The 12,907-nt window shown below is 49.6% G+C and overlaps 1 protein-coding gene across 1 annotated transcript; it reads right to left on the reverse strand.

The window, feature by feature from the left end:
* Positions 1 to 482: 482 nt before the first annotated feature.
* LYAR (Ly1 antibody reactive) lies at positions 483 to 12,203 on the reverse strand (the record flags this gene model as incomplete). The annotated part of the gene is made up of 8 exons (XM_084233507.1): positions 483 to 617; positions 1,086 to 1,171; positions 4,161 to 4,241; positions 4,541 to 4,976; positions 7,811 to 7,894; positions 8,005 to 8,112; positions 9,558 to 9,672; positions 12,082 to 12,203. The coding sequence occupies 8 exons, from the start codon at positions 12,201 to 12,203 to the stop codon at positions 483 to 485; spliced, it is 1,167 nt and encodes a 388-aa protein (XP_084089633.1).
* Positions 12,204 to 12,907: the final 704 nt, after the last annotated feature.

Here is a 12,907-nt window from a genome sequence, read left to right on the forward strand (position 1 = left end):
AGCTTCTCTGGCTAAGGGCACCGGGCTGGACTGTTAAAGAGAAACCTCTCCAGGGTGGCCAGGAGCATGGGCAAGATTGTTGTCACAGCCCTTCCAGGCGAAAGGCTTCAACTCACAAATACTTTTTAGCAACACAAAAAACACACAAAAAGCTCTCAAAACATACAGAAGCGACATGGTTAACACAAGTTAATCTCACCAAAGGAAGAATTACTCTTTGACTTGTCACATTTAAAAAAAAAATTCCACATGAAAGCATTTTTTAGTACAGTAATTTTTACCACCACAAATTCAGACTTTTGGACAAGAATATACTTTATTTTCTCATAAAAGCCTACCAAAAATATATATTTTACTTAACTTAAAAAACAGCTTTGGAAAACAAAATTTGAGTTGTTATAATTCATTAAATGTTTTTCAAACAGCTGTGGAAGTGAAAGAAGAAATCACAGAATGGATTTAAGTTTTAAATATAAAAACATTCATTTCAGAAGCTTGACCTTCTCCTTTAATAACTTAAAGGTGGGGTTCTTGCTGATTTTCTTGTTAAAGATGACTTGGAGTTCCTCTTCAGATCTGTGATGTTCATTCGTCACAGTATAATACTGAGCAAAAACCTTCACAGAGAAAAGCAATTATCAAATGCATGTATGCATCCTGAAAATGTACCCCGAATGGTTTTTCTTTAACTGGGGGGCCAGCAGTGAGAAGTGAAAGGCACAGGCGCTAGTTGCACGGGTGCATCGGCCTGTGACAGCCGGGCGACTGGTCACATCCCAGCAACTGGCTGCACGCGTCCACATCGAAAAAGAGTTAAAATGCAGAAAGACAAGAGACTATTGTATTGCTCTGGAATAATCTAAAGACAGCGAGACATCTAGGCCAAGCACGTTCTAGTTTAACACAAACTGCCGGGACTGAGAAAGCGTGGGTGTGGGCCCACTCTTCCATGAGCCCCTGGGGCCACTGGAGCAGCTTGAAAGTCAGAGGTACATTTCTGTAACAGTTTAGATTAAAAACAGCAGTGGCATTTTAAAACAAAGGACTAGCTCCCCCAGGTTATGCACTTGGTCCATGCATCGTACCTTTTTCCTTAGCTTTTTGATGGCTACCTCATTGTCTGGGGCCTGTTTCAGCACAGCTTTAATAGTTCCCTTCCAGTTGAATTTACCTGCAATATAAAGAATAATATGTAAGACCTAGTATTTTGTTGCACTATCAGAGGGAAAGAAGCGACTTCTGCAGCATCTATCTGCTTGCTGAGTGAAATGCCCACATCAACACCCCAGCACGGTGTGTCGGCGCCTGGCTGTCCACTTGTCGTGGCCTGGAGGCACTTCACCGTAAGTACCATCGCTGCAAATTCTGTAAAAAGACTGTGGTGTCTGATGAACCCATGATTTACTTAAACATCCACAAAGACCTGGACAGGGGTAGCAAGGACTCCAAAGGTTAGGAAAAGTAGCTTTGGATGTGAGAGGTCAGCCATTTACTACCCATGGTATTTACTACCCATGGGTTAGATGAAATCATCTAGGGAACTTCTACTTCTAGAAGATGTAGAAGCATTTAAATATGATGAATATATTATATATAATGCTGATGAAAGAAATCAAAGAAGATTTAAATTAAATGAAAGGCACCCTGTGTTCATGGACTGGGGGATTCAACATAGTAAAGACACAAGTTTTCCCCAAATTGATATACAGATATAACATGATTCTTACGTGATTATAAAGGTTGTTTTGTAGATATAATTATCACAAATATAAATTACTATAAAATAATTTGAAAAACAATAAAGTGAGAGGAATAAGCTTACCCAATTTAGACTTCTGGAAGAGCTAAAGGAATTAAGAATGTGCAGTATGGGGAGGGCCAGATACACGTCAGCAAACCAGAGCAAGGACCTGGAAGAGACCTATGCAGACACCACCTGGGCTTTCCACAGACGTGCAGCAGCAGTTCGGGGAGACAGAGACCACCTTCCCTACAGGTATATGCCGCACGACCGGACAGATGAATCTGGAACTAAGGCCCACGCCATATATAAAACTTAGCTCAAAATGGATCTTGGACTAGGTGTAAAATATAAAGCTATAAAACTGTGCTTTTTAGGAAAATATCTTTGGGATCTAAGGCAAGGCAGAGTTCTCAGACCCGACACCAAGAGTATAACCTACAACCACTCTGCTGACTTTCCCAGTCCATGAACACGGGGTGCCTTTCATTTACTTTAATCTTTGATTTCTTTCATCAGCATTCTATATTCAGCATACAAGTCGTCATCTCCTCAGAAGAAGTTCCCTAGATCATTCTTCTAGCCCATGGGGTAGTAAATCAAATTTAAAAACTTTAGTTCTATAAATGATTTTGTTCATATAATGAAAAGACAAGCTAGAAATTGGGGAAAAAAAAAAAAACACACCTTGCTAACCACCCCTCCCACAAAGGCGTAGTATCCAGAATATGTAGAGACCCTCAAATCTCAACAGCTTAAAAAAAAAAAAGGCAGGCCAATGAGAAAATGGGCAGTGGCTAAGAGACATGTCCACAGAGGTGCTCAGACGGCAGGTAAGTAAATGGAAAGACAGTCGTCATCACTGGGGATTCCTAAGATAAAACCACCCTGAGCTGTCATTACACACCTATCAGAATGGCTGCAACGACAGAGTGACACCACCAGGCGCTGAACGGGGGGGTGGGGAAACTGGGCACAGAAAGCACTCCAGTCACCCCTAAAGAAGCCGGACGTTTCCAAGAAAACGCCATCGGTAACTCCCATACCACACAACTGGCGTATGCCCAACATGCACCCTGGGAAACAATGACGTCTGTGCACACAAAAGCCTGTGCATGGATATATGAGGCAGACTTATTCATAATGATCAGAAGCTGGACTAACACAGAGGCCCTTCAACAGATGAGGCCAAGCAAACCGGGGTGCTCATGCAGCCTGGAGCCCTGCCTAGCAATAAAAAGTGAGTTCATCTGGATGGCTCGCCAGAGAACGATGCCAAGTGCATCTCAAAGGCTTACGTACTCAGGATGCCATTTGTGGAAGGTTCTGGAAGTACAAGATCACAGAGATGGAGACCAGCCCAGAGATGGCCACTGCAGAGAAGGGCTGGGGGAGCATGTCTACAACAGGGAGACAGGGAGGGCCTCGTGGGGATGGGAATGTCTGTCTCTGGCCGCACTGACGTGAATGTCCACACAAAGGGGGACATGTCTCCTCCTGCAGTTTTACAAGGAGTCACCCTGGGAGGAAACTGGGCACGGGACATGAGGATACCATGTCTGCACTGCTTCCTACGCCCATATGTGACTTTCCAAGGGCCTCAATACCAAACATGCAATTTAGTAAGAGCCTCCCATATACAAAGTTGGAGGTGCATTTCCAAGCTACAAGCTAACTGGATCAGTTACGAAACTCGTTAATAAGCCTCAACTTCCACTTGAGTGCAGTCCGTTGTGGAGGAGGCAGCATGGAGAGGAAGGTGAGGGGGAGGCACTGGATAGCGACAAGTTCCAGGCAAGAAGAGACACGGTCAGACCCAGAGCCAGGACGGGGCGGGCCTCCATGATGTCCAGGAGAGAAGTGAGGTCAGGCCGCTCGGAGAACAGCCCAGAGATGGCCACAACCGTACTGGGTCAATTTTAAATTCCAAAGATAATGTCTAATTCCAATCCCTTTATGCTTAAGGCGCCACAGACAGTGGAAGGCCGACTCAGACCAGTCTCTTGCATTCCTTGAGTAGGGCGGGTCACAGCCTAGAAAACTGATTTTGATTTTTAAATCTGCCACATGCTCTGGAGGCCCCGGTTCACCCCCACCCCCCAACCCCCCTGGCCTAAAGAGACAGAGCAGGGCCTCCCTGGTGGCGCAAGGGGTTAAGATGCAACCTGTGAAGCTGTCTGCAGCCTCTTCAGCACGAGTTGGATCCCTGGCCAGCCAGGGAGATACCCACATGGCACAGCAGACCTCTCCCGTCTCGCCTGCTGCTCCCCTCAGCAGTGTACTTCGATCAGTCTGCCTGTTCTGTTCCCCACTCTGTCTCTGGTGAATCCTCTCACCCCCCGCCACGCCTCTGGCCTGTATCCCAGCTCTTGTATGCATACATAAATAAATCTTAAAAAAGAAGACAGAGCAGCACTACCTTTTGCAGGAGCCTCATGGTTTTCTGGTTCTCCATCCTCACAAGGTCCCGGGAACTTTTTCTTCTTAGAGTCTGCTTCAACTAAGTAATTAGAAAAAAATTTTAAAGATTTTCCATCATGATGAGGTAGGCGTTTAATAAGAGCCACGTGTGGCCGGGCGTGTCCCATCGCCATCCTGCCCGTTCCCCACGCCACGGGGGCTGCTCCACGTCAGAGGAGGACATGGGGACAGGGCAGCGAGTTCACTTGCCTGGACGGAGCCTGGTCGGCCCAGCCCCAGAACTGCGCTCTTTGCCCTACTTGGCTCAAATGCAAAGTCTAACAGCTTTTGTATCCTCTAAATTCACCTGACGACGCTCAGCACGACCGAGCCACATACCTTCCGAATGCTTGCGCTTCCTCTTCCCCGGCCGGGTCTTCGCCTCCTGCTCCTCGGCTCCTGCCCCCAGGGCCCTGTCTCCAGCCGCTGCCCCGTCCTCCGCTCGCTTGCCCTCACCCTTCTTCCTCTGGGTCTTCTTCTTGGCAGGCCCGGCGGCCTGGGGGGCATCCTCACCTCCGGCCTCCTGTCCCATTTTGCGCTTCTTAGGCTTTTGACTCTTGGAATTCTCTTGGTGGTTTTCTAATTTTAGCTCTTTCTTTTCTTTTTTCCGATTCTTCTGCCGTTCTTCTTTCCTCTCCCTCTTGTTTTTCGTCACCTCTGCCGGCTCTTCCTGCGCCTCACCGGCTCTGGCAGATGGGGCCCTGGTGGAGCTTTCTGCACAAGGACTGGCCACTCGGGGTGGTGGGCGCTCCTGCCCCTTATTACTAGCTGTTCCCTTGTCATTAAGCAAAACCAAGAAACACGTCAACATTCTCTCCGACACAGCGCACAAGCCTGTGTCACGGAGGAGCTGTTCCAAGGAGAAGACTCTTACTATTTACCACTGGGTAAGAGTGACCCCCAGAACTAAAATGTGGCAGTAAGTATTCAAAATGGGGAAAAACTCCCCACACCCACACCCTTCTCTGCATTTAACATTTGGTTCCCCTGGAAAAGCAAAGAATGCTTTGTTGTCCCTTAAGACCAGAGCTGTACGCTGACTCTTGACTCCCTTAGCGTGGACCTGTGCATCCACGGGCCTGGGCTCCAGTTCCAGCCTGTTAGCTACCAGCCAGGCAACTCGGAAAGTTATCTATCTGCTCTGAACTTGTTTCCTCATCTATAAACGGAAGGTAGTAACACCCACTACGCACAGTTGATGTCCAGACAGAACGAGAAAAGAGCTGGCTTGTGAGTCAGGCAGTAGCCACCCAGCTTAGCAATCTCTCGGGCAACAATCTGGGGTGCGGGGCCGCCCTGAGCAGAAGGGTGGGGGACACCTGGAGGGGGTGGAAACACTGGGCAGGCGAGGTAACAGCACGGCCAGGCTAAGACCAACTCTTCACGCGCTGCACATGCCATAACTCTAGCTGGCACAGACCCCAGTCAGGACGACCAGCGCAGCTGTGTGGGGCGGCTGCTCCCCAACTATAACTCTGCTGCACAACCTGGACCAGCCCGTTCTCAAGAGACAGCGAGGAGCAATTTATCAAACTGCTGTGAGCCCGGATGCAGACCTGGGCCAAGTCCCATCGGTCAGTTACCAGGCAGGTGATAGACAAGTCACCTTCCTCTTCCTCCTCTGGGCCGCGGGGTCCCGGAGGGAGCTGCGGCCCCCCTGGCTGGACTCACTCGAGTACTGCCACGGCCCCGCCTCGCCTGGACCGCACTGTCAACCCCAGGCTGAGTAAGCTGCATTTAGGCGATGAATGTTAAAGAAAACAGTGGGTGTTTTCTCAAGAGCCAAGAAAGTAACTAACCCAGGCGCAGGGGTAAGAAGGCAGAGGATGCGCTCAGAAAGACTCAGGAGGAAAACGGGCGCAGAAGCCTCCACACCGACCCTACAATCGTGTTCCTTGGAGGAAGGTACTTTTATAACCTGGTGCCATGGTCCTCAGCTACCTTCCAGGCAGCTCAGGCCGCCTCCCTGGCTGGTGCCTGGCCACCACCACCTTGAGAGTGGGGAGCAGGGACAGAGGGGAGACACACGGGCCCTGGCCTGGTGGCCACTCAACAAATTAGGGAATAAGTTCACGCCCCATCTTCTTTCTACTTCACCCCTGACTCCCCTTCAAGTGCTAGGCGACCCCTGAGGGAACAGACCACCCCCTGTGCAGTGCCCTCCTCCTGCCGGCATATGCTGCCTCGTGCTTAGCACCCTCGTGCTTAGTGGCCTGAACCACACACGCTGTTTCCCCAGTGGGCACAGTTTTGCATGCAGGGCTTTGGCTGGCGACGGCTGCCCCAGTGACCGGGTAGGCTTTGTGCTGGGGGACAGAGCGTTAGGTGGAGGGGAGAGCCTGTCTGACCGCCAGCCCTGCGCAGTGAGGGGATGAGCATGCGGGCTCGGAAGGACAGGCCCTCGGAACCGTTAGCTCCACACCAAACACTAGGGGGTGCAGTGAAGGCCCCAGCCAAGCCGGCCAGTAACAGCCCCATTTTCGAGCTCAGTGTTGACCACCAGCTGTTGACTGGTTGTTTCATTTAATTCCTGATATATTCCAAAGTGAAACTGGAAAAAACTTGAAAAAAAGAAACCCTCTGCAGTTGAATTAAATAACTTCAAGTCTTTCTTCCTTAAAACAATGGAAACAACCTTTTAAAAAAATAGGTGCTACACAAATGCCAACTGAATGAATTGTTTACAAGGTTGCATTTTCTTAGACAATGGCCAGATGCCCTGCCAAGAGGAAGCTTCATCTGTTCCTCACTCACTGCCAGTGCTACGCTCCTCAACAGAAAGAGGGTCGGCAGCCCACCCTCAAGGCTGCTCATCCAGGTATCCGGTGGCGCCGTGCAGCTGTCTTACCGGGACAGACTTGAAATCAACAATGAAACCATATGAAACCAACGGCCAGTTCTCAGACTAAGCCTCTCCACAGGTAGCCCGCACCTAGCCTGCACCTGGGGCCCTCGGGGTGAAACCACCTCAGTGAGGGGTGTTGGTGGGTGGTTTACTCCAGCGGAAGCCCCTCCACCACCAGGAAGGAGAAAACACATGGGAGTGCCTGCTCACCGCTGGGCATGAGGTGGGTCTGCTCTCCGGCTGCGACCCGGACCCCTCCTTAAAAGAACAGCCAGCACCTGTGTCCTCACCCGTTTATCTCCCTGCGTGCACTTGGATCACCTGAGACACCTGTACTTCTGCTCGGGCCTGGCCCAGGTCAGCACTCACTAATGTGAACAGCCACTTTTTTTTTAAGATAAGAAAACTGAGGCTCAGAGAGGTTAAATAACGTGTTCCAGATCACACATCCGGCAAACAGCACAAGGGGGTTCACACCAGGTCTACCGGAGGCCCAAGGCTCCTGTCCTCGCCAAGGCGCCCCGGTGCTAGACTTTTAAAGTCACCTCCTGTTAGCTGTCCCACTATCAAACATTGGGATTAAATACCTTTCTTTGCACAATAAGGAAATCTTCGCTGCAGTGCATTCAGTTATTCCTTCCCATAAATGAAGCACAGAGGCTCTCTGAAAAAGAAGGCTGTCTTGACCTCCCAAAATAAGACATTCCCATTTCATTATTACTTAGTTTTGACATACTACAAATCTAAAATTAGATCTGACTTACATTGCTGGAGGCTTCGGAAAAGATATTCCACACCTGCTCCAGAACAGATTCATTATGAACTTTGAGACTGTTCTTCATCCAGTTCTGTAAGGACAGAAAGGGGGGGACAGCCCACTTACCCACCGGCAGCCACTCGCAGCCTGCAGTTCCCTCCAAACGGACGAGCCCGGGTTCCCTCCAAATCACATACATACCTGAAATTTGGCCTTTTTCCTGGGAACGTTGTCAAAACCACTAATTTGCTCTAAAAGTTCCCTCACTTTGGGGCTGACATTGGGTCTTTTTATTAATTCGTTAATTTTCTATAAAAAAAGGAAAGATAAAAAACAAACAATAAGCAGCCAACACGGAGTCTCGCAGGAGCCAGCCCAGAGGGTGCTGCGTGGCTGCCGCCCACCCACACCAGGGCCATGCTGACGTCCAGGCCCTCACACTCAGCCCAGCGCTGGGCATCCCAGCTAGCACAACTGGGCAAGAAAAAGAAAAGCGTCCATAGTGGAAAGGGAGTGCAAAAGGAGCTCTGGTCATAGATGGCAGGTCATGTAGCACCCTCGAGAGTCCACAGAAGGAGCCTCAGGGACCCGTGAACAAGCCAGCGGAGGCACAGGACACAAGATCACACTCAGAAGTTGCATTTTATACACTAACAGTGAGCAATCGGACGGGGAAGTCAAGAAAGTAATTCCATTTAAAATAGCATCAAAAGAATAAAATGATTAGAAATACGCTGACCCAGGAGGCAGACAACTGCGGGTCAACTGAGAAGACATGGTGGAAGGTGACCCAGCGGAAGGTCAGCCACCCCATGGGCTGGAGACTTAAGGTTGTTAAGATGCAAAGCTACCCAGTCATTTGCAGATTCAAATAAAATATCAAAATCCAACTAATTTTTTCTCAGAAATGGAAAATTCCACCCAAACGTTCACATGGAATCTCAAGGGACACCAAATAGCTAGAATTATTTTGAGTAAGAACAAAGTTGGAAGGGTCACGCTTTCTGATTTCAAAGCTTACAGTCGACCGGGAGCTCGTGTGAGGGGGACAGTTTCTCCCGCTGCGGACGGGGGCTGGAGAACCGCTCGTGGTGCCAGGGCAGGGAGAGGGAGGTCTCCACTGGCCATGGAGAGGCAGCCCGGGGAGCCAGCAGGGCCCCAGAAAGAGCGGGCGCCACACAGAGGAGAGCAGAAGCAAAACAGGACATGACAACCCCCAAGGCCGTGAGAGCCGTCTCCCCGCCCCGCCTGCCTTTCGGAGCCTTTCCTGCTGCCCTGTGAGTGGTGGATGACCCAGGCCTCTCTGAATTAGGGGTTATGCTGCTTTTGTCATTTTTATTATGTGTGTTTTCACTCATTTTAGCTAAGGACAAAATTCCTCCCCTCATATTTATGAAAATGTTTTATTTTGCCCAATTCTGATGAGTGGCGGGTGAACATGCTCTGAGTTATTAAAGTTGCATTAGCCCTGGACACAGATCCAGATTAGAAATTTCCATTCATTTTTGCAGCCAAGGAAAAGCTAGTGAACATTCTCAAATATTGTTCCCACGAAATCACAAAACACGATGATGGAAGACAAAGCACAGGCACGTCTGCAGCAGGAGAGCTAGGAAGAGCGACTTTTCTAGGCTGAGCTGCTCAGCATCCAGGAGTCCCGGGTCTGGCCCGCGTGGATGATGCATTTATTCTTAGGCTTCCAACGAGAGCGGATGATGAAGATGAAGCTACCGGATGAATTAGGAAGAACTTACCTGAAGCCACGCCTGCTGCTTAATGTCGCCTTTGTGGGTTTTCCCTTCATAACCTTTGCCGCCGTACTTCTGGTCCTCACTGATGCATTTCACGTGCTGCTTATAGTCGTCCCCCCTGGAAAGGGTGAAAAGGGCCTACCATTAGTGGTTTCTCCATTGCAGGCTCTGTCTAATCCTCGCTTGCTGCTCCCGCAGGGCTCCGCGGGAGCACCCCGCCATGCCATTCCTAGGCTTCTCCCCACATGCTCACTCTCCCCCTCCTCCAAATTGTTCAATACAAAATCCATGCAACATTCACCCCGTTCCCATTTGCAAATGTATTCAACCCAACTGACAGACAGTTGCCTTTTTTTTTAAAGTCCTAAGCGAATATATACCAAATAAAAAAGAAAGTAATTCCTGCAACGGGGTGACTTCAACTTAATTTATAAGATCTGTATGATTTCCTAGTGAAATAACTGGCATCAATAATTAGCTGTAGAGTAACTTAAAACCTGATAGAAGATGATGGTACTGTCAGGTCATTGAAAAGTTCTGGATCTCAAAGTCTTGGGGAAAAAAAAAGTCAGTTCTAATACAATCTTTTTGAAACTCTGTGTGGGACAAAGGCAGGGGCAAAGTCCCCAGGCAGAAACAAACTGATTTTCACATGTCTCACAGGTCCAGCCTCTGCCCAGGGTCAGGTATGAACAAAGACTTTTCAGCTGTTGTCTTTTTTTTTTTTCCTAGAGGCATGTCTTATTTATTTATTTATTGTTTGTTTGTTTGTTTGTTTGGTTTATATATGCACTGGGTACAGTCAGAAGCGTGGGAGGGTGAGAGAATTCACCAGAGCCAGAGCGGGGAGCAGAGCAGGCAGAAGGACCGAAGTACACTGCTGAGGGGAGCAGCGGGCGGCAGGAGAGGTCTGCTCACCATGTGGGACCCTCCTCCGGTGGCCGGGGAGCAGCCGGGGATCGAACCGGCTGCAGAGGCTGCAGGCAGCTTCGCAACCCAGCGCTCAACCGCTGCGCCACCGGGGAGGCCCTGTTGTCTTTTTGTTTTTTTTAAAGATTTATTTATGCATACAAGAGCTGGGGTGTAGGCCAGAGGTTCGTGGGGTGAGAGGACTCACCAGAGACAGAGTAGGGAGCAGAACAGGCAGATCCACTGAAATCCACTGCTGAGGGGAGCAGCGGGGAGACAGGAGAGGTCTGCTGCGCCATGAGGGTAGCTCCCTGGCTGGGGATCGAACTCAGGCTGCAGTGGCTGGTGATAGCTTGATAGCGCTGAGACTTAACCCCTGCGTCACTAGGGAGGCCCCAGCTGTTGTCTTTTTGTTTTGCTAAATATCATTGCTCTCAAATGAATTAAAACTGTAAGCAAATATACAAATGCACTGAGCACGTGAGGCAGAACCCTCTGGAGCTGGGGGAAGTCAGCAGAAGTGCTGGCCACCTGCATTCAGGAGACCCACCTTAGGAAACAATGGGTGAGCAAATCAGGGTCTCTGTTGCCTCGGGCCCCCTAGATCCCCCTTTCCAGAAACCCCTCGAGAAGAAGTGTCTGACACGCTTGGGGACGAGGAGCTACACTCCCATTATCACCGCCCATTTTCCCAGGCAGGCCCAGCCTCTTCTACCAGACACAGATGAGCACATTCCTCTCGGCCTGCCAGCCCACCTCCAGTGCCGTCAGCACACCAGACGTGGGTCTGGCCTTGGTCTGTGTGGTCCCCTCCTCCCAGGGTCTGGCTGTGATGCCAACGAGCGCCCCAACTGATCAGATGTTCTAAACGCCACCATCCCTCAACCACCCTTGGAAAGCAAGCATCTTTGGAAAACACAACTAACTTTTCTCATCACTTCTTTCCTGAAGTTCACCTCTATTTTTTTTTAAAAGATTTATTTCTTTATGCATACAAGAACTGGGGTACAGGCCAGAGGTGTCGAGGGTGAGAGGATTCACCAAGACAGAGCAGGGAGCAGAACAGGTAGACTGACTGAAAACACTGCTGAGGGAAGCAGCAGGCGAGACAGAAGAGGTCTGCTCCGCCATGTGACTATCTCCCTGGCTAGCCGGGTATTGAACTTGTGCTGCAGGGGCGGCAATAGCTTCATAGTGCTGTGCTTAACCCCTTGCGCCACCAGGGAGGCCCTCACCTCTATTTTTAAAAGCTTTTCTGAAACTGGTATGGACCTTAACTATGGACCTACAAGAATTACATGGAACTGGGCCTCCCTGGTCGCACAAGGGGTTAAACACCACACTATGAAGCTATCAGCAGCCACTACAGCACGAGTTCAATCCCCAGCCAGGGAGCTGACCCACATGGCGAAGCCAACTTCTCCTGGCTCATCCACTGCCCTCCTCAGCAGTGTATTTCAGTCAGTCTGCCTGTTCTGTTCCCCACTCTGTTTCTGGTGAATCCTCACCCCCACCCCCCAACCCCCGCCCCCACATGCTGGCCTGTACCCCAGCTCTTGCATGCATGAATACATAAATCTTAAAAAAAAAAAAAAAAAAAAAAAGATGTGGAACTTACCAGAAATCTTTACCGCAGTCAATACAAGAAAGGCATTCACAGTTTCGGCAAGCAGACACATGCTTTTCCACTTGTATTTTCTTCACCGATTCACCACATGCGTTGCATGTAAAAAATACCATTTTTAGCTAAAAGTTTTGTCTCGTTCCAAGACTGGTTTTAAGTCTTGTCCTAAAAAAAATTAAAAAGAAAGGAAAAATAGGTAATTGTCATTGTAATCTGAAATTTCTGGCCCTAATAAGTGACTCACGCAGTAAGTTTTCAGTCAATTTCACACGAAAACTACAAGCCTAGAACCGAAGCCAGCTCCATTACCCCAGCTCTGGCAAGTAACAATGGCTGACACTGTCGGAGTGTGAGTGGACCACAGCCCAGCCCCAACCTGGAGCCACAAGCGCGGCTGTGTGGGTGGGCAGCCACCATCCCAGCCCCTCGTCTGGTATCTGCAAATACGTGTGACTCGTCCCAGGGCGCTGGCCTCCCAGGGACAAGGACCCAGCTCCCACCAAGTCCAGCGCTCTCCCCAGGACAACAGATGTCCAACTGATGGCAGCAACAGCCGGAGCGAGCGGCCAGGAGACCTCACGTCCAACTGATGGCAGCAACAGCCGGAGCGAGCGGCCAGGAGACCTCACGGAGGAAACAAAGGCTGGAAAAAGAGCAAGATTATCAACTATTTATCAAAGTCTGTAAGGAGCACTTTTGCATAAGAACAGGAGAATCATTCACGGTATCTGCTGTAAAATGAAGTAAGGCTCGGCAGTGAAAAATGCCCCTCAACTGGAGCGATGGCCCAGCGCTCTCTGACCTTCCCAGCTGTCTATTC

The sequence above is a fragment of the Talpa europaea genome (assembly GCF_964194135.1).
Source record: "Talpa europaea genome assembly, chromosome: 5".
NCBI lineage: Eukaryota > Metazoa > Chordata > Mammalia > Eulipotyphla > Talpidae > Talpa > Talpa europaea.